The sequence below is a fragment of the Ixodes scapularis genome, unplaced genomic scaffold (assembly GCF_016920785.2).
Source record: "Ixodes scapularis isolate PalLabHiFi unplaced genomic scaffold, ASM1692078v2 PGA_scaffold2__306_contigs__length_199485367, whole genome shotgun sequence".
Lineage (NCBI taxonomy): Eukaryota > Metazoa > Arthropoda > Arachnida > Ixodida > Ixodidae > Ixodes > Ixodes scapularis.
In genome coordinates, this window is record NW_024609857.1 from 64,197,931 (window position 1) to 64,224,353 (window position 26,423).

General features: G+C 44.9%; 1 protein-coding gene across 1 annotated transcript in view; it reads left to right on the forward strand.

The window, feature by feature from the left end:
• The window catches only part of LOC8034235, a 54,935-nt gene extending 29,144 nt beyond the window's left edge, over positions 1–25,791 (forward strand). Inside the window, exon 2 of the mRNA XM_029987092.4 lies at positions 24,705–25,791. Coding sequence (XP_029842952.3) covers positions 24,705–25,322 — 618 coding nt within the window. The 3' untranslated portion in view covers positions 25,323–25,791. The remainder of the gene's footprint in view (positions 1–24,704) is intronic.
• Positions 25,792–26,423: the final 632 nt, after the last annotated feature.

The following is a 26,423-nucleotide window of genomic DNA, read 5'->3' on the forward strand; positions in this document are numbered from 1 at the left end:
TTAACAAACGGTGCATTGTTGTTTTCTGTTTACATATTGCGGTAATTCTGAATACAGCATGCCATTACTAGGATATGCCATATAAAAATTGAACATTAAGTGTTTCGGGGTTGGTAGCTTCTTTGCTAGTCAACCATTATTCATTAAACGACTGCCATGGGGTTCTAGAATCCAGCGGGCATTCCTACCTGCTATTTTGGATTTGCGTGACAGCTTGAGCGCAGATAACTCACGTTTATAGCACAAGCGCCGGGAAAATGGAGCCCTGTCGGCCTTAAATTGCTATTGATCACAGAAGGTGCCAGGCAAAACCTCGACTCGCTAATGATATGTTAGATAATAATAATAATAATAATGTTTATTTTCCATCAAAGAAATGATAAAGGGAGACCGAGGAAAAAGCTGCATCGTGCAGCTTGTCAAGTCCCCCCCCCCCCCCCCTCGTCCAATCTTACACAAACAGTAGTGGCGCAAGGATAACTAAACAAGACACAATAGTATTCAAAAAGTAATCAGGTGGCAATATTTACGTTTTTCGAAGTAACACATTATATATATATTTATTTAGAGTCCACTTAGCCATTAATACACACACAGAACACATCATACTACTGAAAAGTCACACTGGAAACAAATTCTCGAATGTCTTTTTCGATGACTATTATAAGAAATTATAACTTCAACTCCATGCAAATAATTTCCAACATGATGTTTGTGTGCAAATATGGCTGTATTAGTGCGCGTGGATTGCAGTTTTATATTAACACTAGTAAAACATTAAAATAAATCACTAATTGTAGCATTTTTATTGCCTGGCTAACAAAAGTCTGTCAACCCAATTTTTCCTTTAGCGATTTGGCGTTTTCCAGCATATGTGCTTATAATTGTTCATTAAAAATATGACAACATTTTACTTCATTGCCCCGAACTGTCAAGTGCTATTATGAATTTAACAAAATTCATTAAAGGAAAGTACAATATGTGACATCTATGCAGGGAAAAGGAATGAACGAATCTGTTGCATTCCATATGTGTGGCACAAGTCTGGTCGCCCCAGAAATAGGGAATTGTAAAGTCATTGCATTAATTTTAAAAGTAATTTGATACCGTAATAAATTACTTTCACGTAGTAGTAATTATAATTGTAGTTAAACTACTTTTGTAGCAAAGTAATTGTGATTGTAAGGAAATTACATTTTGGAAGTAATTTACATGCATGACTACAAGGTTGGGCCTGCGACGCGTAATTCTAATTTTGTAAAATACATACGATATACCGGCCGTACCTGATACTTCTACGTTAGGAAAGAATAAGCAAGTACCTTCATTCGGATGTCAATCATCTAGGCGCTAGGGAGCGCGATTCAAACACCGCGGTACCACCATCGCTAAAAGTTGCGAATGCATAAGCCGCAAGTGCTTGCAGCGAACAAGTTGCACAGACGTTTGATACCATGCACACTTCATGCTCCACATCTGTTTACCGTCCCTACGATCACCGCAACTAAAATTCGCAAAACATCAGACGTAATAATCAATCAAGCAATCAACCAATCAATCAATCAATCAATCTTTATTATACAGTCCCCAGGAACAACCCTGAGGCCTTGGTTCTGGTACACTGGCGGATAAAAAATACATTATGCAGATCTCCGCAGAAAGGAAAAGAAGATAAAATTTCAAGCATTATACTAGGCATTACAGGAGTACTGCCCAGTATAATACTCAAGAACCAAGAATCGGCTTTATTTGGTGCCTAGGAAAGACATTTCGGTCTTAGTACTAGCCCACCCAAACACTTTCTATACCTAACACACATTAGGTGGAAATTGCATAACCGTCTTTACGTCATTTACAATGACGTAAAGTTTCACGTCGGCAATACAATCAGCAAAGAGATATGTGCCTGAAAAGACAGCGACAGTTTCATATTCAGAAGAAATAAGATCAGCATCAACGACAAACGTCCACGAAAGTATTATCTGGAGTCATAGAGCAGACACACGGATTTAAAAAAAAAATGCATTTAAGTCCACAAAAGTTGTCCAGGTTCCTGGCAAGACCGTTGAAGGTCTTTCCTGTACGAAACACCGGATTGTGTACACTTGACGCGACTGGAACATAAAAAGGCACAGACGCACGGGTCGCCGCCTGTGGAACCATAAGGGATACCTTAGCCAGCAAGTCAGGACAGTCAATAAAACAGTCAATAATGCCGTGATTGGCTTTAAAGAAAAATGAAAGATCAGCATTTTCACGGCGTTGATGTAAGCTAGACAAATGTAGAGCGCTCATTAAACAATCATTGCGTAACAAACATGAGTTATCGCGAAAGTACCTATGTCTATAGACCTTTCCAGCGGCAGTCTCGAACGAAGCGATTTACAGCGCGTGTCCCTGGTTTTGAGAGTGTACGTCAGTGTTGCCCGACTGCGCTGAGCTGTGGAGTTTCTCGTCAGTAGGCTGTGGCAGCCTGCGTTGGGCGCGATTCTGGACGCTGGTGGCGGCTGAATTGCCGCGTTTTCTTTTCTATCTTGTGTTCTGTGGCGAGCATAATTTATAGAGGTCTTTAAGAAAGCAGTGCTCTATTTTTGGGAACAAAAACGAAGAAATGAAAGCTGTTTTGGTGAGTCCGTGCGCGACTGAACAAATGCAACTGGAATGTTTGTTTCATTTTATGTTCATTGTTTTACGGCACCGTAAACTCAGCCGTGTCAATCTATAAAGGTCAAAATATTTGACCACACAGGATATCCGTACTACATGGATATTCCCCGCCCACAACATAAAATTCAATGAGTCTCATCAATCGAACAAAAAATATATTGTACGTACCCCTCGGTGCCACGTTATCCAAACAGGATTTGAGAAAGGTCTCAAATAACACAGCATGTCCAATATTCACTGTCGACGATAGTCACTTCACGACGATCGGGCGGAATCCGGCGTGTTTTGGGGAACATGTAAAAGAGAGCTCCTTTTTTGCACAGCTTCATAGCAAATGAAAGAACGTGCTTATTATGTCGCCACTCCCCGGACCCGACCATAACAGCTAGTTTTTGCGAAGACCCGGAACACAGCCTGGAAGGCTTTTTGGATATTATCTCGACGGAAATAATCCTCCAAGCACGTCGAACTGCCTGCGTCGCGGGCTGCTTGACGTTCGCTCTCTTCGTTCGTTTCCTGCGAAGGCCGAGCGGGCTACGAGCCCTGGTATTCCCTGGTTCTCACAGTGGAAGATAACATACAAAGGGTAAGCATCCTAAACAGGCGAATAAAATAAAAACTTCCAAGAAAAGCTGGCGAACTCCGAATGCAAAATGCATGTGGGGAGTCACGCTGACCGGGTTTCCACAGCTCAGGCGGGTGCCAGACATTTCTGGCTGATAGGGGTCGCTCGATTTGCAAAATGGCGGCGGCCAGAGCGCTCTTTTTGGAAAGGTCTATAGATTGACAGGAATTCATTTTCCACTCGCTCTAGCCTGAACGAGCTGCTAGCTATAGGACAGATGCTGTTCCAGACCGCCGAGGCGTATTTCAGATGGGATCGAGCCAACGCGCAGTAGAGAACAAAGAATGTTTTCGAATTCGAAAGCACTCTAGGCATCCTACTGGCAACACCAGAGAACGCAAGACGGACATAATCATTTGATCTATATGTGAGTCAAAGCGGAGAGAATCAAACACCACACCGATGTCTCGAATTTCGCTAACACGACTCAGGACCTCTGAGTGAATAGTGTAGTGGAAACATATGCTGTGCGTTTTTCATGTGTAGGGCATTAGTTTTAGCTTTATTTAATGTGAGGTTATTAGTCATACACCAATTGTAGAATGAACAGGCATCCTCCTGAAGCATCCTACAATCACTGACACTGCGAATTTCACGAAATATCTTAATATCATCTGCACATTGCAAAAATGAAGAATTAGAGATAACATCAGACACGTCATTGACAAAAATAGAAAAAATTAGAGGCCCCAGCTCCAACCCCTGAGGGACCCTGGACGTGACACCATATTTCAACGAGTGTTTCCCGTTCACTCGAATGAAGCATGCTCTGTGCGATAAATAATCTTGCAGCCAGTGGTAGAATGTCCCACATACACCATACTACGATAGTTTTGACAGCAGAATTCCGTGGTCAACAACATCAAAAGTCTTACTAAAGTCAAAATATATAGAATCCACCTGTCCCTTACTGCACACGGCCTTCAAGACTGGAGACATAAAAGCAACCAAATTTGTTGTTGTAGAGCGTCCGGGTATGAATCTGTGCTGGAGCGGCAATATTACAGTTTTGAAAGAAAATGTCAGAGTTTTATTAACTGCCATTTCAAATCAATCAATAGATCAATCAACCAATAAATCAATAGCTCAGTCAATCAATCAATGTATTTGCAGCTTTTTAAAAGCCATAAAATATGGGTCTAATATTTCGATTCTATCTTTAATATTTTGTCTGTGCTTTCGATGATCCACGAATTTGAGACTTTGATTATATTTGATGGTAGCGTCTAGACCATAGAAAATGGCACGTGACCACGGAGAAGACAGTCAGCGCGGCTTATACCGGTCATTTCTCGATCGGCGGTTTTCGGGCAGAAAGAAAATGAATTTCGAGCCCCGAATAGACCGATCTCACCAGCTAGTTTGAGTACGCCACCGCTGCCGATATGCATCGTGGGAGCTGTAGTCTTTCTGCACGCGCGACAACCCTGCTGGAGGTCTGCGCGAGCAGACCACGAGGCAGCATGAGCTGTCGCGTGAACTGGCGTCTGCCTCCTAAGAACTACAGTTATGGCGGCGTCACGCATGCGTGGAACGCTTGGTGAGATCGGTCTATTGTTTTCTGGACAAACGGGGTGTCATATGCTATGTACAAATAAAAACATTGGCGAGCGTAAATGCCCTCTCAGTGTCCCTTTAAGCATAAGCGATGGCTACGCGCGCGAGGTGAGTCACACCGTATTGCACGCACGGTCCCACTGAATGTGGCAGTTTAGGTACTTTTCGGCAGGTCATTACTCATCTCCTTTTAAATACTGTTTTGTGGGATTGATGTCATTCGAAAGGCAATGCAATCCCCTTTCATTTGATATTATGTATGTGTTGGTTTTTACTGTACATGCGCATTTGTAGCGTTGCGAATATGATGGCGCGGACCCTCACTTGCTCCGCTAGTTCATGTTTTATGAACGATCCGTTAAAGATAGCGTGCACTGTTCCAATAGAGCAGTTTTGTTAAGATGATGTCGGAGCAGAATGTAACGATACACTTTTTTGGTATTTGCACTACTTTGTTTTTTTCATCCCTCCAAATATTGCCCTAAAAGTGACATTTTTCAGCACAAATATGTTTTAACAACAAACGCTAGGGCAATGAAATTGGCTACAAATGTAGTGCCTATAATTGGTAATATGCAGAAAAAAATTTAATGTTGTGTAAAAATTTTTGTTTAGATATCTTATATCAAACGTAGCACTTTTTTGTGCTTCGAGTCATGGTACTTCAAATGCCGCTGAGGAAATAATGAAACTATGATAAAATCTTTTATAACATTTAGAGCTACAATGGTTGCCCAAGAGGTGGACGATGGCTTTTTTTCATTTTCAAAGTTATAACGCTCCAGGAGCCCTTCAATCTTATCTGTTTTTGACGCATATCTTTTTTGGACATCAAACAGATTTATTGGCATCTAATAACATTTATTGTTTGGAATAGATAGAAATTGCGATGTATTAAATTTCCACAATGATTCTGCTTTGGTTTCTTAATAGGTGAAGAGCTCAGCTAATTTTAAGAACAATTAAAAACTGTTTGGGTGTTTTGATGCGCTACCTGGCGTATGGCAGACAAACTGCTGATTTCTAGTGTTCAAAAAAATTCCGAGGGCGGCGTTGATGTCTGTATCATCATCAATCTCCGTGTCTTTTTACCTTCACATTTAAAAAATATGTTGGAAGATTTAGTATCGATAAATGAATGGTTTCAGTACTGGGTCAGGTTAATAAATCTAAGACAAATAATTACACACGCGTAGCGTGATATAATGTGTTCATTATTCGATATGATTGAAATCAATAAACAATAAAGACGAAGAGGAAAATAATAACCCGAGTTCATTTCATGCCTAGAGTCACTAAATGAGCTTTAAAGTATCGGCACTCCGTTCCCCAAAATTGTTTTGGGCGCCGTCATTTTGGGTCTTGTACAGAGCAAACGCAACTGCCGATCGTCATGATCCAAAAGTACGACCTCCTCAGCATTAGATGCGGTGCTAGGAAACTGATGCAATATTGCAATGCTCTGTCGCGGGTTGTTTAAACATTTGTGGGGGACGGAAAAGCGTTTCCTGTGATTTTAGATAAAGCTTCAGGTAACTGGCAACCATGGTTTTAAGCCACAATATGGCCAAGTGTCGTTACTCTGAACCGTAGCTAATTTATAGGCACAAGCGGGAAAAACGAGAAAGAGGCAGGTGTCAAAAGGTATTGGCTTGTGGAATCCAAGGGGCTTACGTCATGGCCCCTCCAGGTATTACTAAAGCCCCTCGATATGTTTGCGTTTGTCCTGCAAGTAGCGTCAAATGCGCGAGTGCACGAGACCCGCATCTCGAGCGGCCCTTGGAAGCGAATGGCGGCGCAGCACTGAATTGAGCGGCTCTAGGAAGCGAATGGCGGCGGAGCACCCGCTCGTGGCACGTGTCTCGCGCGGTTCCACAACAATGGTTGGCGGTACTTGTAAAAAACGCCTTTATCAAGGGGCTTTAGGTATTACAAGCCTCTTGAACAAGAGCATGAATAGTGTTATTAAATAAGCTACGCGTCAGAGTAGCGACACTTGGCCACATTGTGGCTTAAAATCATGGTTGCCAGTTATTTGAAGCTTTATCTGAAATCACAAGAAACGCTTTTCCGTCCTCCACTGTAAGCAGTGTGCGACAAAGCAAAGCAACATTGCATGAGCTTCCTAACACCGAATCTAATGCTGAGGATGTCGCTATTTTGAATCATGACAATCTGCAGTTGCGCCTGCTCTGCGCAAGCACCAGAATGGCGGCGTTCACAACACTGTCGGGGAAGAGAGTGCCGATACTCTAAGCGCAGCTAATTTATTTGCTCTAGTTCCCGCAAAACTCCTTGTCCCTGACTGAAACTGAAAGTAAATATGAATAATACACCATTATTATAGCTTATTTAGTTATAACCAACTACACATAATGAGGGGAGGAAACGGCCGGGTAGGAGAAACGCGGGTTTTATGTGCGACCGTTCTAGCCGTCTCAAGAGAGTGAACGCGCGAGCTTGCGCTGGTTTAAAAAAAGGCATCCAAAGAAAAGAGGCGGCACGCTGTGCTCTTTGTTATTATGCGTCTAATTGCAAATTGTTGTGTGTATGTTTGTACAGCCGGAAGTTAGTCCGCCTTAGTGGGCGTCTGACTCTCAGCTGTAGATGAGCAATTTAGCCAGTGCGGTACAACCGCAAACCTGGGGTCTTTAACGTGTACCCCGCAGTAGTGATACACGGCCGCACGCCGGTACGATGCTCTTTCAGATCGAAACGGGCAGGGACGGTGTGGCTTCTGCAGCGCGAGCTTTCGCTCCAAGTGCTCCGAGCTGGTGTGCGCTAGACCATGCACTCGGCCACCGACATCCCCCCCCCCCCCCCCCTTTGTGCGTCGAGACGTCGATCGTCTCGAGGTAATGTAACGTAATAACATTACATAAATAATAAACTTGTTAAAGGACTGAACGACTCAATTTTTCAATTCTTGGATTGTAATATGGCGGTAGCCTATTGTACTTACTGTTGATGAAGAGCAATATGAGGTGACGAGGTAATGATTAAATGGTGAGGCTCTATAAGGACGACGACATTAGTGGGTGTTCTACCACAACGTACAGTGCCAGACTTGTTTCAAGTATCGTGTACCCAGACTTTCTCCACCCGCAACAGAATATGGTAGAATCAATGAGGATGCTGCTTTACAACTGTACGTGGAACAGGAAAACTGCACTGTGCAGAAGTGCGGCTTATTCGTTAATAGGAGGGACGGATTTCTAGCAGCATTCCCTGATTGACTACTTGGAACAAATGGCCTCGTTGACGTAAAGTGTCCCCGTTGCAAAAGATTCTTGAAGCATACTTAAACCGCAAACGAGTATGAGGCGAAAAATAAGAAAAAGAAGGCTGGTGTGAAAGATCCAAATCACCACCATAGCTTCTACTATCAAGTACAAAAGGGCAGTTACACAATACACAAAGAGAGTTTTGTGATTTAGTTATATTTACACTCAAGGGCATTGATATTCAACGTATTCAGAGAGATGACACCATCTGATCAACCAACATAGAGCCTTTTCTACTCAAGTTTTACATGGAAGGCCCTACTTCCGCTGAAATTCCTTACGTAGACGAGTTGTCCGACCGAATAAACTGCAATTACTCCCGATCTGGGAATCTCTCGATCTTCGTTAGTAAGCCATAGTATCATGAGATCGAGGGGTGTGGCTCTTCGTCCGCCGAATATTGCTTCGGCGGGTGTTTTTACCGTGTAAGATAAGACCGTCGCGTGCTGCTGGAACAACAACCTGGCGATTCTTCACTGAACTGCTTCTTTCGTAAGCTACAAAAAGGCTTTTTTTTTTTTTTTTTGCACATTATCTGTTTTGCATGCCCGTTAGTTGCAGGATGGTATGGTGCACTAATGTGATGCCTGATGCCGGTTTTTTTTTCTTCACAAACTTGTTTATTTTGTTTGGAGCAAGATTTGGCGCGTTATCAGAGAAAAGTATTTTCGGTAGGGAAAAAGTAGGTAAAAGAGACCGTAGAACGTCAATGACCTGTTTGGACGTCGTGGCAGGCATCGTGTAAACTTCCAGCCACTTAGAGTACGCATCGCCCATGACTCCGCAGATGCAGATACGTTTCACCATCCACCGATTGAAGAGTGGATCGTTTTCAGTTACTGTTCATAATGGCGTTGCATGGACTCAAGGAAGACTTCGAGTCTTTCCAGAAAGTTAGCCTAGGTGCCAGGACTTTTGTCGAAAGCGGTGAGTGTTCGAAACGTCGACAACGTCGGTAGCCACGTGTTGTGCTTGACACTGGACACTTACCATTCGCTGAGAAGAAACTTGCTTGTTCGTCTGCCACGAGTCGTCCGATATCAGGTCATCACCGTAACACCATCTCTCGACAAAACGCATGTCCATAGTTAGCAATCACGTGAACTTATAAATTCCCGAACGCTCATAACTATCCGTCGCAAAACGCCGTTCATTCATAGCGTCATCATTGCAAATAAATGTCTTCCTATTTCTTCTGATGGTTTTCATCATATTCCTCATAAGCTGTACTTACAACATCATGTGTGTCGGTACTTCCGAAAATATTGCAACGGCGTTTGTTTTCTGGGAACTATAATGTGACAGCCTTTACAACATCTTCCGGACCCCGTGAAGCACAATATTTCGTGACGTTATTTCAGTCGTCATTATAATGGCGAGGTAAGTACCGTAAATCGCGAAGCAGTTTACTTGACGTCCGCTTCCACTCGTGTCTTGGAAGACTGAGTCTACTGAGCGTGCACTCCTGCAGAGGAAATTTTTATTGATAGAATATTGACACGTCAATCAACATTTCATTCCTCCTTGGTAAGATTTATTGCGAAAGCCCGTTACAGCCGCCGAACCGCATGTCCCTATATCAGAGAACAATTTACACCCAGCCTGACATTCTCGCATACATCCGTTTGATGGGCCACGGTACTTGAGCTAGCTGAGCACAGCCAGCACAGCTGGCAGCGGCGCGAGCAAGGCCACGAGGGGAACGTGATGGTGCTCGAGCCATCTCACTGTGAACCAATCTTTCGGCCACCCCACGGGTGCGTGTCGCCATCTATTGGTTGAACTAACGCCTTGTTCAAGATGACTTTCGTGGGACCGCAGCCTTAAAGACAAAAAAAAAAAAACACGATTGGGTGGAAAAATGGCTGAGATGTCACCACCCCAGAAAAAGCGCGTGTGTGTATGAAGGAACTCTAGCTGAGTGCGCTAAACCGCTCATCTTCAACTTACATAGCAAACAAATAACCAACCCTGCGCCAAAAAGCGAACGCTGTGTGTGAGGGGGATCGGTGACCGAATGGGCTAGCGCACACCGGCTCTCAGCACGTAGAGCGAAAACTCGCACTGCAGAACCCAGGGATCCTGAGCTCAATCCCCACCCTGCCCGTTTCGATCTTGATGAGCATCGTACCGGCATGCGGTCGCGTATCACCACTGCATTTGTACTGCACTGGCTAGATTTCTCCCCTACAGTGGGTAACAATGTCGCCATGTTCAGGCAGACTAACCTCCCGCTTTATAAAGACCTAACGACAAATTAATTTCTCTCGAACAGGGTGATTGATTTAGAAGAGATGTTATTGACGCGGGGGCGTAATATTTGTATGCAATGGTGGCTCATGGAGGAGGAACAAAATGGGCAGATGTCATCACCTTAAGAAAGGCGCACATGAAGGGCCCTGTGGGGACTAAGAACAGACGAAACGAAACGAAACGAAACGTCAAACACTCTCACGTCGCGTCGGTGTTTTAAGACCCTGCTTCCAGCCACCGCACGCTATGAACCAGGAACTGACTCTCGCCTACGAACTAGAGGTCATTTTGGTGACGGCTCCGCAACCGCTCCGTCTTGGTCCCAGTGCGCACGCCGGCTTAGGTCAGTCGCCACATTCGAAAGGCCCGGCATTTAAAATCGGACTATGAACTTCCTAAAGTGAAAGCGCCACGAAGAGAAGCCCACATTCCTGAGAGACTTTAGCGAGGTCATTTCACGCGAGGTGTCTGCGAGAGAGAAATAAAGACTGAAATAAAAAAGAAGCTCAAGCTTTCATCGCATTTTGGCGGTCGTGCCCGCCTCTTCTCTTGGGGCAGGTTCTTGTGCCAGCGATGTAGGTGTAAAATGGGGGAATGCCACCGCGATGTTTCTGGCACCGGCAACGTGTTTCCAAAGTTTTTTTTTTTTTTTTTTTTTGAGGACGAGGGTACGCTGACGTTTTTTTGCCGTTTTTCCGTGGTTGGTTATTGTTCCTTCGTTATCTGCGTGATTTCCACGTGCGAAAACAGTCACGCGATTTCTTCATTTTTCAATGACCCCGAAGGCGCGCGCGCCAACATCGAAAGAAGATGATGTCAATTTTAATTTGCCGTCCGTGTAATTATCCCACTTGCTCAGCCACTCGGCTTTTAATGCGAAACGTTATGCCGTGGGCTTGCATGGCTCTTTACCACGGTGTACTCTTTACTCAGCTCCCGGCAACGTTACTAAAACACTCTGCCCGGGAAATCCACCCTTGAAATTTGGGTCGCTGAGGTCCACCGAGACCGAGCTAAATACGATAACTGTGCCACCTTTTAGCGAGTAACTGTGTGTTCCCAGAGTACCGAAACTCCCAGGCTCGAGGTGCCAAGATGGCGGGTCAATCTTTTTCTTTACTGCGGTTACCCTAAGCTTTTAGAAAGCATATTTTTGCGTAGAAACAAACGGAAGAAGCTATTTTATAGGAACTTTTATTGGAGATAACCACAAAATGACAGGCGTGATATGTTTTCTGAAATTTTTACTTTACAAGGCTTTGGGGTACCATTAATATTGTTTTTAAACAGCCATGTCTTACCGGTGATTTCAGGTAGCGCGTCCCGACCTGGGCACGTCCTAACTTCGGGAGTAATTAGTGATGGAACGAATATTTATTCATCCAAATCGAGATTAGGAGCCGAATCTGAAGATTCGAAAGAGTAGCCAAATCTCACCGATTCTCAAGCGATTTGAAAAAAGTTCAAAAAAGTTCCGAGCGTTGCCATGGTTGCCAGATCACGTTGATGAGTGTTTCACCTTTTCGTGATATTAAATTCCTTAATTTTACAAAGTGCACAAAATAATGTTGTAATATATCATATATGATATATTACAACGTTTTATTTATCACTATAGTAATAAATAAAATGTTCCGCTTTGTTTATATTATTTTGGATGTTCGTCGGGAACAGTAGGCAGACATCGCGGGAAAATTGGTTTCCGGATTACGACCAAAATAGGAATGCTTGGTGCACGTGGAAATACAAGCGCATGTTTTCATCGCCGCAAGAGATCGATGCCGTACGTGCTGTTCGATACAGACACAATTCGTGCCCATAATTACGTCCGTCATAGTGGCACACTCCACACAAGTGAGTATGTTCGATTTGATTATCTCCAACGTTTGTCCACTGAGGTATTGTTATCGGAACACGGGGAACAATTTCCAACTCCTTGCGCCGTACTATTACAGACTCCTGTATTGCAATTGTACCTTTCTGGTTAATGATATACGATTTAGTTACAGCAACGCTTCACGGCCGACTTGCTGCCGAGAACGGAGAAACGAAAGTGCGAATTAACGACGGTTTTCTTCGCCACCGGTGCCGGTACGCGGTCGAAGTTGTGACGAGCAACATTCATCTCGCTTTCGCGCCTTACAGGTACAGACATACGCAGCTCTAGAGAAAAAGACGAATCATTTCATTGCCTGAATATATTTATTGTGCGTTGCGCCACATTATGTATAATACACAGCGTTTTGCTACATTTTACCGATCACAGCGAAACCGCACAGAAACCGAAACCGTGCATTTGTTAGGCCTATGTCAACCACACCTGTTCTTAAACAGGCCCTGTTTAAAGACAGGCCAGGGTTTCGAATTGCAGTACAGTACATACCATACCTTAAAATAAACAAGACAAAATCGGGTTATAAGGAAGCATTTAAATATTTCGGACTGTGACCTGATTGACTGCTGAAATGATATGTGGCTATGATGCCCCCATCCGTCCCTGGATACGGTTGGTTTAGAATTGTTTGACCACCCTCGGTTTGACCCGGGGGCGGATTCAGAGGTGAACGGGATGAGGGGGGGGGGGGGGGGGGGGGCGGGGAGGGGGTTATGAAGTTTTTGACTCTCGCCTCTTGAATTTCTCATGTGTACAACTTTAGAGCTATACTTCGTTTCAGCTTCCGTCCGAGCGCAGCCAAAGCTACGTGCGGCCGGAGCCAATCACAGGCCGGCAATAGGTCACGCGATCTCGCCTGCACTTTTGTATCACTCCGCTGCGCCGCCGGTCGGCCGTGCCGCCCGCGCTCACCGAGTATTTCGTCTGCTACGGGTGTATCAACGATATCGTCTGCTACAGGTTTAAAAAGTGCCCTTTCACGTTCTGAAACTTAGTCACAGGGAATGTCAGTACGTAGGCTGGCCGCTGGCATCTGTGTCCGAGCTTTCCACCTGTTCGGCGTAGTTTCGAGTTGTAAGTACACGTTGCAAGGTCCCCGATTCCGGCCGTTGATGTTTCCTTGTATAGTTTGGATATACCAGAGCTCAAGGCGCAGTCCTTTCCACCAGCTTTTCGGCGTTCGATGTGACCGGCAGGTAAAGGGGTTCCCTGATTTCGCCGCGTATCTGAATTGCAGTGGCCCGGACGTTTTGCTTGTTTACAACGCGTCGGTACGACGCGGCCGGAGTCTCCTGCCGAATTTGAAAGTAGACATTCATCACGACTTCTCGCGCCTGACGCCCAAAGGTGCCTTTGCAAAAGGACGTTTTGAAGCGACTCGGTGAAGAAAGCAGAGAAGCACATGATTCGGCGATTACGGGAACGAAATCACACAGAAAAACCGAGCGCTGCAGCCGTGTTGCCAGCGGATATACATGTTTTCACCAAACCACATGCATTTATGTATATTAATATAAATATAAACTTCAAAGATTTGATTCCTTTAGTTGCAAATCATTCTCAGCAGTACACATCTGGAACATTGTGCAGTTTTTTACGCACAAAGCAGTTATTTTAAAAGCAATTGCTTTTGTGAACTACTTTGTGGTGCGTAGGAATGCTCTTCTCGAAGTTGCGAACCGTCCCTCAGCCTTTGGCTGCGCTCGGACGGAAGCTGAAACGAAGTATAGAAAAAAAAAAAAAGGAAAAAGAAAAGGTGGAGGGGTTTCTCAAACATTTGACGCGCTGATACCACCCCCCCCCCCCCCCCCCCCCCCTGATTCTTTGGATCTACCTGCATTCTCCCCTCCTTGGACCTGATGCATAGCTGCTAAGTGGACGGTAGGACCTAAATTCTTCTGCCTTATAGTCACTGGGCACACACTGACCTCAAGCAAAAGGCGCGCTCCGAAACCAAGCATCCCAGTTAAAATTTCTTCTCGCGGACATTTTTCTCTCTGTGTGTGTGTGTGTGCGCGCGCATTCGTGCGTGCGTTCGTGTGTGTGTGTACGTGCGTGCGTGTGCGCGCGCGCGCGCGCGCGTGTGTCTGTGTGTGTTTATAAAGGCGAATGTCAGTGCCATGACTTCCTCCACAGTCGACCATCGGGTTGCAGGGCATACAATTGTAAGCTGGAAAAGTTGGAAGGGCCATCTTCAACCGCAAATGTACTAACAATAACAAATTAATTTGGAACTCATAGATGCTGCATCACTGTCTGCGACACCCGCAAGACGTAAGGTATGGGCGTATTCTTTAGGAAAATAAAAATTTTGCCCATACAACGAATACTTCCGTTGTGTGCAGTGCACTGAAGGTTTCACCTACAGTTTTGTTTTCAATGAGTTTGAAATCATTAACATCTTCTTAAGTTCCAAGCACTTATTCAAACCCTAGTAAGACATTACGTCCAGGTCGAGATCTGTTACCATATGGCACGCTGGCAGCTACATGTGGTTTAAGAACTTGACGAGTTTTACGGGCCTTATAGGCTTTATTTCAGAAGGAAAAAACAAACAAAAAACATCGAACCTATATCATTTAGGCAAGCAACAATAAAATGGTTGTCGTACTTGTGACGAATTCGAGCTTACATAAAGAAACTATCAAAGCCACCAATTAATTGGCTTTTTTAATTAAAAAAAATTGCGGTGGCTTTCAATTAATTTTTTTCTAGAAAATTTAACATGTAACTTGTAAAGCAAGAGCGTTATTGGAGACAAAGGCAAAGTGGGTCAATGCAGACAGTGTTCCTTGATAGCTTCAGAAGCCTAGATTTGGGAACTTCTGCTTTAAACAGAAACCCAAAGTAACTGTTGTTGATGCAAAAAAATGTTCATTTGGGCTATTTGGCCCAAATATTTCAACTCGCCATCAAATTGTTTTTTAGTGCAGCGTGAATTGTAACGTAACTGATATTGGTGTTTTAGTTGCTGCTGCCGTTGGCCTACCGTGGCGTCATCAACTAAATTTAGCGGGCAAACGTGATGCTAAATGTCGTGGGAGGCCACGTTGAGCAGCGTAGGAACGTGGATGATGCCCCCATGCGTCATGTAGCTGGTCTCTCTGCGTGTCACGTGTCCACGCGATGTCACGTCGTCATGTCTTGGTGTCATGTGACGTCTCAGTGTCCCGTAACTCACCGTGTCAACAACTTCATTAGATCTAGCAAAATCGGCTGTCAATTCATTGTGCGACGTCAAGTCACGTAATAGTGATCATGCGGCATGATGCCGAATGACATGACATGACGTTCCATTGTAGCACTGCTCACATATTTGTATACAGGGTGTTCCTTTTAGACTTTACCGATTTGCTTTAGAGAAGCCATGAAAGCTACACTCTTGCGGTCTGTGCAGGTGAGTTATCCGGCCAGATGGACGTAATATAGGGGATAATCGTCGCGATATGTCGAGTGACTAAAATTTGTTGATGAGATTTTTAATTCGTGAAAATAAACGTATGGTTCCAATCATCAACTTGCTGAGCGTCATCGAAAACCACTAAATCAGTCAATTTTTAATATATTCTGAGCGCGTCGGAGCCAGTGTAATGCGCTAAAGTTATCCTTTGTGCAACAGGCGCAAAGCTGACGGTGGGAAAACGCGGATGATAAGAGACGAAAAAACCGTTAGGGCGCGTCTTCGCCCCCACATCTTTGCGCCTGTCGCGCGAGTGGTAGTACCTTTGGCGGCTCACCGGTGCTTCCTACACGCTCCAAGACTTTCTAAGATCGACTGATTTAGTTGTTATTTAATGACACTCGGCGTGTTTGTAGTTGAAACCATATGCCTATCCCAACTAATTAAAAAAGTGAATTACCGAGTTTTAGTTAAGTGACCGACTTATTGCGAGCATTAGCCTCCCATTAGGTCTCCCTGGCCGTATCACTCACCTGTACAAACCATAATAGTGTAGCTTTCACGGTTTTTCTTCTTTTTTTTTTTCTAAAACAAATGTGTAAAACTTAAACAGAAATATCCTGTATATTGCAAATGTTACTTGCATACGGGACATTTCGGCGGTAGCTTAAGGGGATTGTCCGGCCAAACTTTGTATTCAAGATGACATTTGCTGTATATATCCGCGAGGATTGTGTACCCTGCGTTACTTAGGAAGAGATGTAACAACATTTAGACCTCATTTTCAATGGCTGTAGGAGCATCTTATTCTTTCACGACAAATCTGAATTTTGTGTGCGTCCCTGGAAGACTAATCGAATTTTCAACCAAGCGTGCATATAAACAGCGTTTTCCTCTTCCATCTTCAGGTCAGTGGAGGCTCTGACGTAACTTGATGCAAAGATCGCGCCGAACTGAAGCGCTCTTCGAATGTTGTCCTCCTCGTGAGCGCTATGAGGGGGTTCACCCTCGTTGCTACGCTAAAAAATCGGTTGTGAATGAAAGGGGACTCTCGTTGTGCGGTCGTCACGCTTCACACTTCTCCGCGAGATTTACAGTGGCAAGTAAAATGGAACGCTGCGGTGCTTCGGGAGCACTGTGTTGTCACAGAGAATCGGGGTACAGGATCTGCCAATCCACCTTTTTAGTAAATCACCGGTTCGAGATTTTAGGGCAGAGAAGGCCCGTACACACCACGAGCACTCTTACGAGATCTCGCTTGAAAGCATGCCATGGTCACTCGTGAATCCATGGAAGGCGAAGATGTGTTTAGTTTTCATATCAGAAACTTGTGGTCGGTTTGCCTTGCTGCATACCCGATCCGAAGGAAAAACACGGAGCCAACGGTTTCAACAACAAGAAACTACATTTAATGGGACATGGACGAGACGATTAACATGGTTACCAGCGGTGCCCGAGTCCAGGCAGCGACTCTCTGTGCGCCGCCTCTGATGCGCCTTATCAAGGCGGCGCACGCGATGTGCGCGTGGCTGGCGTGACGTCGCCGCCACGCGGGAGAAGTTCGGCACCTTTGCCTCGCAGTCGGGCAACTGGGCTGGGGAGCCGCCAGGGTGCCCACAAACTCTGGAGCCATAAGGTCCCTCTGTAGAGGGACTTTATGGAGCCATAATTCCTAAAGAGGTGGAGTGCAAGCCTGCTGTGACGTCACGCATGGGAGCGCAGCCATTGATACTTGCGAAAGTTGGCATGGAGATTCGTAGAATTATCCGTAATTTATTACTAAACTGGGGTGTCGTTTAATAGAACAAAAATGGCCTATGTTAATAAATAGGCTCTCGCCAGGTAACCATCACAAGATCTTAAGAACTTCCGCTTTTTATCGAGTAATCCCTTTAAAGGAGCGCGGTGCTGTTTTATTTATTTATTTTTTTTTTTTACTCTATGAGCGTTTGGCCTTCTACATTCGGGAAGCCCTGTAGTCCTGTCTATTTAGCTGAAATGAGAGGGAATTTATCAGGAATCATCACCCCCAAAACGAGCAAGGACCTTCAGCTTATCTGTGAAAATATTTAATGTACGCTGGTAAGCGTACATTGAAAGCGTGACGCGATTGATATGCTGTCCTGCAATAGAGCTGCCGTATGATAAACGAGGCCACATGAAAGCTGGTCCCAGGATAACTCGAGGACATAGGCTTCTTCGTAGAGCCTATCTCCTCCTTGCGCAAACATATAAAACTAGGAGAATGACGTTTTGATTACTCTTCAGGGCAAGTTTGTGACCTGCCCAATTAGTAAAAAAAAATGTTGTGATTTTCACATTGCTTTAAGCGCTATTATGGTAGTAATTAAATCTTCACTAACACTTTTTTTATATTGGTAAGAGATGCCACAGCAGAAAGCAGACGTGTTTTATTTTACAAAAGGTGTAGACACAGCGCGCATTCTTAAAAAGACAAAATCTAGCATTTGTTTTTTATATGTCGCTTTCTTGCGCAGGTTAAGAGATCAATGGCTAGCAATATTTGTTTTTAAAGATTGAAGAAGACGTGCTTCAACGCATGCACACGAGGTCACACACCAATATTCCAAAACATTCTAAGGTGTGAAAAGTCATTGTACTTTCCATATACACGCCTCTACAAATTGGAACACGCAGTGTTTACTGCAATCGGTCACAACATCGACCACCCATCACCGCACGGCCGCTCTTGTTCGGCGTGTCTCCGACGCCAGACGCCTCCCCTTCTTCCACGTCTCGGCGATCGCGAGATCCAGAATGCAGGGAAAGTCTCGCGCCCCCCGCTCCTCTTCGCCCGCGCAGATTGGAAGACCAGCGTGCCGCCTCCGTCGTGCCCGGCATCCCGAACGAAGCGGCTTCTTTTATATTTGCCGGCCCGTTTCGCTTCTTACCCCAAGGTGAATAGCTCCTGTCTATACTATACGCTTCATCTTATCATGGAGCGCCGGCAACGCTGCGAGCCATCCCAGCATATCCCCTACCGCAAACGTATACCACGTGACAACGCGCCCTACGTGTCGCTGCGCACTGGTCGAAAGTCGCGTGACGCTCACGTGGAACTAGATTGGCTTCGAGGGTCCGATAGCGTCCTCTGCGGTCCACGGTGAAGCGAACCGAGGCACAATCGTTTATATCGCCGTCGAACTTTGGCCGCTTTGGCCGGTTGCGGCGCCGCACTCCGTCGGGACCCGCTGAACGGAACAGCGCGAAAGCTGATTTCTCGACAGGCGACGAATGGAGCGCAGTGGAGGTGACTTCAAACAAAGAGGTCGGAGGGTTAAATTTTGAACGTCACACGAGGAGGCAAACATCGGGTGAGGATTGGACAAGAGTGTCACGTTAGCGTTGGACTGCGACTCGTGCTTTCGCCGATTGGATGCGAGTCTTAGTAGAGCGCTGACGCAGCACTCGTATATTCGTTCTGTGGTACCCGTTTGCCTTTTAGGTAACGGCGAAACTAGGGTCTTCCGGCCTCGTTATTTGGGAGGAGTTGCTTCAAAGCGTCGTGTGATTAGAGCTCGTTCTACCGTTGATTTCGTCACTGACCGACAGCTTGCTCCCGTATCCACGGCGTTATAGATGTCATTGGCCGTGGATGTGGAGATGTCGACGCCGAGGTCGATGTTGCAACCTCCGTGTGGTCGCAAGTATCACTCAGTGTTGGACAAAATACTCGATAAAGGTATTTAAGTTAAGTTGCTAAATACCTGCGTCATAAAGTATTTAAAATACTACTCATGTTACTTTCACTCTAAAGTATCTTGAGTAAAGCACAAATACTTAGAAATGTAATTCAATGACTTTTGAAGACACTTCCAGATTGCGTAATTTCATCGACGTGAGTGGCAAACACAATTATGTATACAGTTGCACGAATCTGGTTTACTAGAATGGTTTATTAGCATGCAACAACACAAAACGGAAAACAAACAAACAAAAAAACGTTGAAGTTAAAGCAAGGGTGCAGACGGAGCTGGTTGAATACCGACATTTTAACCCTGGAGAATGGGGACAAGGAAATCAAAGACGACACAGATCTCCAAAAATCCAGAAAAAAAAAAAAAAGATATGTGTCGTGTTTGTCCGCCTTGTCCCGACTCTCGAGGGTTAAAATGTCTAAAAAAACATCGTAGGGCTAGTTTATGCGGTCCAACCATAAGTAGCAGAATATCACTATACATGTTACAAAACATTTTTGGGACAAAAACAAAAAGAGGCTGCTTTAGCTATTCGCAACTTTAACGACCTATAAGGGGCGCGCTGGTGCCTACCAAAATGACTGTCATCTGGATCATCGTCGTAGAACAGCAATAAGAGGCATAGTCTGCGACGCGTAATTAATTCTAGTTTTGCTTTATACTGGCGGTCATAGTTTATTTTTCCCGCCAGGAACGTGTGGGCAAGCACCTTTTTTTGTGAAGCGGACCATCCAGGAGCTAGGGAGCACGATTTTCACTCTGCGGTACCACCATCGCTGAAATTTGCGAATAATGATATCGCTCAATATCACGTCCTGCGGCGGACCTTAGACGCATCGTTTAACTACAATCCATATTCCCCATATGGGTAGTTCACTATAAACGAGCTTAGCATACGGAAATTAGTGAATGGAAAAACAAAGAGAGCCCACAGCCATGACACTCGTCGCGCCTTCTTCTATTAGGTTGCGTTCAGAAAGGCACTCAACGTTGGGAGACGCTTTGTTGACATTTGGAGGGGTCATCGTACTCGTTGTTTCCTGTCCTGTTTTCTGCTTATCAATGCCCGCATACAGACAGTGTTCGCGAAAGCAATAAGTGCCGGACTGACGACAAAAAAAAAAAAAAAAAAGAAGCCTCGGCGTTTTGCCGTAAAAAAATCAAATAAGCAAGCAAAAAAAAAAAATCACGTTTTCTTGTGTTTATTTTTTTATTTCTTTTAGCTGTTATTTTCTTGACACTGAACTCTGGATTGTTGTCGTAGGTCGTTTTCGGTTCTGCGCTGCGCCTCAGCATGGCAATCTTTATATCCGTAAAACCAGCCCTTTTGTTTGAGGATTTTTTTCGGGGGAAACTCTACAAAAAAAGGCGCCTTTGGGAAGGCGGGGGGGGGGGGGGGGAGGGATATTCATTGTACGAACTTTGGTGCGAAATATGAGTCAAAATCGGCACAAAAGCGATGTTTTCACGAGCTCAATCTAAGTCATCGGAGCTTATCGGAGCTAGCAAAAGGATCTGGTTGCTCGAAAGAATGTTCAAGTTTGCTCGTTCCGCGCCCACGCCACCTCATACCGAAAAACTCGGAAAATGGCGGAATGTCAAAAATGTATTTGAGATTATGAGTAAAAGATACTCAGAAATGTAATTAAAATAGATTATTAAATACTCTCCATCAAACGTATTTGCAAGATAACAAGATACTTCCAAAAATATTTGGAATACAGTATCTTGAGCAGAGTATTTGAGATAGGCCCAGGTCGGTATCACTATTCACTACCTGTTTCTAGGTGACAAGTTCGACGGAGCGGCGTTTGCTCTGCCTTTTGTCGCTGGACAGGAAGCCTAGAAAGTACATACATAAATTTCGCGTATGTAAGAGACGACGTCTCGTGAAGATAATGAGTCATTCCGATGCGGGACGTTCTGTCTGTAGGAGGAGATATGAAGAGATCCGGTTGGGTCTCCTGGATGGGGCCGGCACGTGGCAGTCCGCACTGCACTGTTCACAATTTTCGTTTCTTCGTGGAGCTTCGTGCGAGGTTTAAATAAGAGTGACTCCTTTCAGGGCTCAATCTTTCGAGCGCACCGCTTCTGGATTCATCAATTGTGGCTAGCATCTCTAAGTGGAGTGCTCCCTTGAATATTGAGGAAGACAACGGGATTTCAGTTATATCACTCAAAAGAGGATGAACTTATCCAATGGACTTATCGTTGGGCAGTCAGAGACAGCTTCATAATTGAGACAATTTACCGAAACGTAAAAGGGCTAACAACCCCACCCTCAAAAAGCAACTTCTCGGCTCATTTTAAAGCTATGCTGCTGTCAGGTTGTTACACACTGCGTCTATTCAATGACTCATTCATATGCCTTTCGTACAGGACAGTGTATCAGGCTCTGGAGCTTTCACGAATTGGAGTTTAGCCCCTGAAACGAGAACAGGTCACATTTGATGTGGAGTTATTAACTCTTTGCCCGGCTGTACCTCCAGTAGCAGTATATCGCTCTATAAAATATACTACGGTGCACACGAGCTTAAGGTTAGAGAGTTTTAGTACATTGTACCCTACGGAAAGCGGGCCCAGCGGGTGTGTGCTCAACCCATGCTCCGAAGTGACGGTACGAACTCCCGTTAGCAAAGCGGTGCTCTGGTGTAAGTTCTACTAAAAGTCCCTATTGTTTTGACTGCGTGGCCGCTATGGTAAAACCATAGCCTCCTCTATACGCTATGGTAAAACATATTGAAGCTCTGCTGAAGTAACCCTAGCTTTAAAAACCCATCGTACTATACACGGATCTCCAATACGGGTTGTAAGAGGTCGTGTATGCGGACCCTTGTTTCTTGCTTTCCTTGCCTTCTGTGTATTCACCAGATAGAACAAGTTATGAGTACAGTTTTTCTGTCCTTCCACACTCACAATTTTGAAAGTTCCGGGGAGTGTTGGTTTTCTTCTTTACCAGTTTATTCACGCTCAGTGTTTTGCAGGATACGTTTTCGATTCGCACTGGCACTTACCGCGTTTTGTTTGTCAATAAAAGTTCATTTTCTGCAAAGCTATGAAGACAATAAAATAGAGTACCGGGATTTTTTTTTTAACAAAGCGGAACTCGGCATCGATAACCTCCTAAACTGGGGAAGGCACATGTTCATAACACTGCATGTTAATTGAAGCTATCGGAGAAACCCGTCATAATATAGGGTGTATATTTCATTTGTCCACGAAGTATAAACGCCATGGACAACGTTGGAAGTAACATTTACTTACAACCAATTGAAATGTATCATGTATTTTTTTTTCCTATTCTAGGTTTACCCTGTTAACAGTCCGGCGATTACTCGGGTACTCATTTATGAAAAACCGATAAAACGTTATTTGACCGTGAAGGTTTAGAAGGGTCTTTATAAAAAAAAATGAAGTCTTCCTGCCATTCTCTTCGCACTGCCTCAGAAGGAAGAAAATTGTCTGTTTTTAGTTTGATATATATATATATATATTAGAACCAAAATTAAATATAGAAGCTGAATAATCTACACTCCAAACATTCAGGTGCTTCTACTTTCCCGCAAAGCACGTAAAACAGCCAATCACTGCAATCCACGGAAGGAGCTTGGTGAATGTCGGGACTGAAAAAAAAAAAATTTTAAACCAAAATAAAAACAGACGGTATTGTGACTGATCAGGACGTTTCCTGCTCATATGCAACCCAATGCGGCATATTGCCCCTTTCGGCTAGCACTAAACTGGAACGGCTTACATTGCCGCTGCCTGGACCATGGATGTCGAGTACCCATTCATTACCGCGTTTACATTTTGTGCGGAATAAGCTAAATGATTCCAACCGAGAAACCTGCCATCGAGCCGGTCTTGTCGGTCACCTGTTTCTCGGAACAGAATGCGAAATGCAGTCTAACTCGTTTCTTTATTGCACTCCTTGTTTTCTTTATCTCGGTCCATATATTTTCACGCAGATATTAGCGCGTTCAGGCCATGAGCTGTTTCGGCTCACATTACGTCACAGGACGTAATGGAAGAAAACGTAAATGCGTCCAGTCGGGCACACTGGTTCACAGTCATACCAACTGGTCGATGACACGCAATCAAGCACGCAGCGCGTGTGTGTGGCTCCCTCAGTATTTCACTTGCAGAAACCGTCATCTTCGAGACAAAGTAGACTGAGGATTACGCACATTCACCACAGTATTAATACGTTCTCCAATTGCCCCAACATTGGAGGCTCTGTTTATGAGCAACGCCTGCGCGTTCACTCTTCCACGGAGCATACGGATAGCCTATTGTCACGATAGACAGTGGGTACCAAGATACGTTCAATACAGAGATAAAGTCCTCACATGAATATGTTTCATTGATCCCAGTGGCTGGTGGTATTCGCTGTGCTCTGACAGGCGCGCAATGTATACTATGGTCAAATTACAAAATAACCGCCTTATATGGCGCTGTGCTATCCTAGCATCATTCGTTTTTTTTTTATTTTTAACACTGCTCGGTGGTTTGTGATTTTACGCATAATATAGTCATGACGATGATTCAATAAATCCAAAGGTGCTTGCGAGCTGGACAAGACTGACGATAATAATCCCCGGAGAAGGGGAACAGGGGCGACAAAGAAGAAACACAAATACCCAAACACAGCTATGTGACTGGTACACGACCGCGCACCAGAAAACTAGCTCGCTTGCACCTTTGCATTAATTGCATTATCGTCATATATTCCCTTAAAATGCAGGCCGTTCACCCTTGTTGGTGTTAGATTAGTGACAGCTGATAAAACCTTGCTTTACTGACGTCTAGCTCCAGGTTTGCTCAGTTGTAGAGCGCTCCACCTGGAAAGGAGAGGGCCCTGGTTCGATACCAGGTCCAGGCGGATTTTTTTAGCCGCGCATCAGACATCTAGCTGTGTTTGTAGATTTGTGCATGTCCTTTGTCCCCCTTGTTCCCCTTCTCCAAGGAGATGCGTCCCACTAATGTTATTCTCCGTTTCACACTAATTCGCAGTCGACACCACGGTCCGATGCTGCCAATCGATCAGCGTCAAAAGTGCTTCGTCACGGCCTTAGTGCGTTTGCTAATCTCCGGCCAATGACGTATTATGAGTGCGCCGTAATCATGCGCTTTTTTTTCCCTGCGCGATGTTTAGCCATTTACAGCAGAGGCGCACAAATGAGGATTGCGGTCTGCGCTCAGACTTGAAGTGGAACGAAGTATAGTGTAATGTTTTCGACACAAGTCACAGTGACAACGTTTGAGATCAAAACCTGCCTGACCCATGACGTGTCTCTCTTTACAGCTCTGCCTTGTCTTCACACTCTTCCTCTGCATATCGGCCCTGGGAGCACCCGCTACCAAGGCCCTGACAGAAGCAAAGGACGAGATCGTCCTGGTAGAAATCCACCAGGACCTCCAGTCGGCCTCCGAAAGCCCGGTGGCGGTGGACCTGACTAAGACGGTCGTGAGCACCACGACCACCGTCAGCACCAGCAGCAGCAGCGCCGCGACGTCTTCGGCTCCGACGAGCACGAGGGCGCCCGCGTCGGGCTCTACGGTCTCGACGTCGGCGTCCGACATAGTCGTGGTCAAGGACACCTCCAAGTCCAGGAAGGTCGAGACAGTGCCACTGAGCGAAGTGGAAAGCGACTCGAGCACGTTTCACCTCCTGGACGAGTTCATGGATTATGGCGGACAGAACCTCACTTCCGGCGAGAACGGCTACAAGCTGGGCTATACCGTAAACGAAGGGAATTTAAAGAAGTTCAGGTACGAAGAGAGAACGCCAGAGGGCGCCATTGTGGGAGAGTTCGGGTTCCACAAGAACGACGGAGTCATCCGCGGAGTCCGGTACTCGGCGGAGCCCGGAGTTCATCCCAAGGTGCTCTACGAGGCACTCGTCAAGTTCTTCACTCTGTGAAACCCTCGCGAGTGTATTTGTGGGGCTATGCCGACCTTGTGGATTCCGGCGACAGGGAACGAATGGAATGGCACAGACGAAGCCAATCTCAGTCTTCTTCGTAACGATAGGAGGAACGAACCAGGAGATTACGCAAAAACCGAAGGAATGGACCCGAGTAACGATGTTTATGGGCAGATGTTTTGTTGGCAGGTGAAAGCAACACTTCCATGTTGTCCTGTTTGGAATGTGTGAGTTCGCCATATGCATATAGGTGTAGCAAAAAGTGTCCTGTCACCGTGCACTGCTGCTCCTCTGTTCGTCTCTTTGCTGGGCAGGATGAAGGAACAATACTTCATTTTTTTGCTGAAAGCAAACGATGACGTACGCGAGGAAATAGTTGCTTTGTTGGCACCTGTGTTTCACCTTGGCCTGTAATAGACTGGGATAAGTGATCTCAAAGCAACAATAAAAAGCTCGTAATAACTCAGGGTTAGTTATGACTCGTGTGCTCTAAAATACCGTTGTTCTATGTTATGCGCGTGTTGCTCTCATTCACTGTCAACCTAGCCAACAGCCCCTAGTAACTGTACCTGTATTTGCCGCCTTAGGCGCTACTGAACCTTTTAAGAATAGTTTACTGCGATAGAGTCACTTATACTGAAGGGTTGTAGGATCACTTTGTGGACACAGTATTATTTATGACTCTGGTCAGCAATTTGTAGACTAAGATATAACCAAATAAGGTATGCTCAAATGCGCTGAAGTTATTTAATGGATTCCTCATTCAGACATAAATCCTGAAATAAGTGGCATATTGTTTTATTGCAATAGACTGGGTTAGCATTATGTCTCGTGTTTTTTTGTAACAAATGATTTAGACAGTGAAGATTTGTAACGTTGAGGTTACGGTTGATGCATGCCTTAAATACCAAGAACATTGTTACTGGATTCACTAAGTGCATAAATGTGGGGGCGCACAAAAAATGGAAATAGAAAAGTAGAAGACATGTCACTAAGAGTTACCAATCGAACTTATCCGAACGCAGTGCCTGATAAAAAAGGTAAGTCTACATTCCATAGGTTGTACCTATTCACTGTACTTGCGCTTATGATATCTTC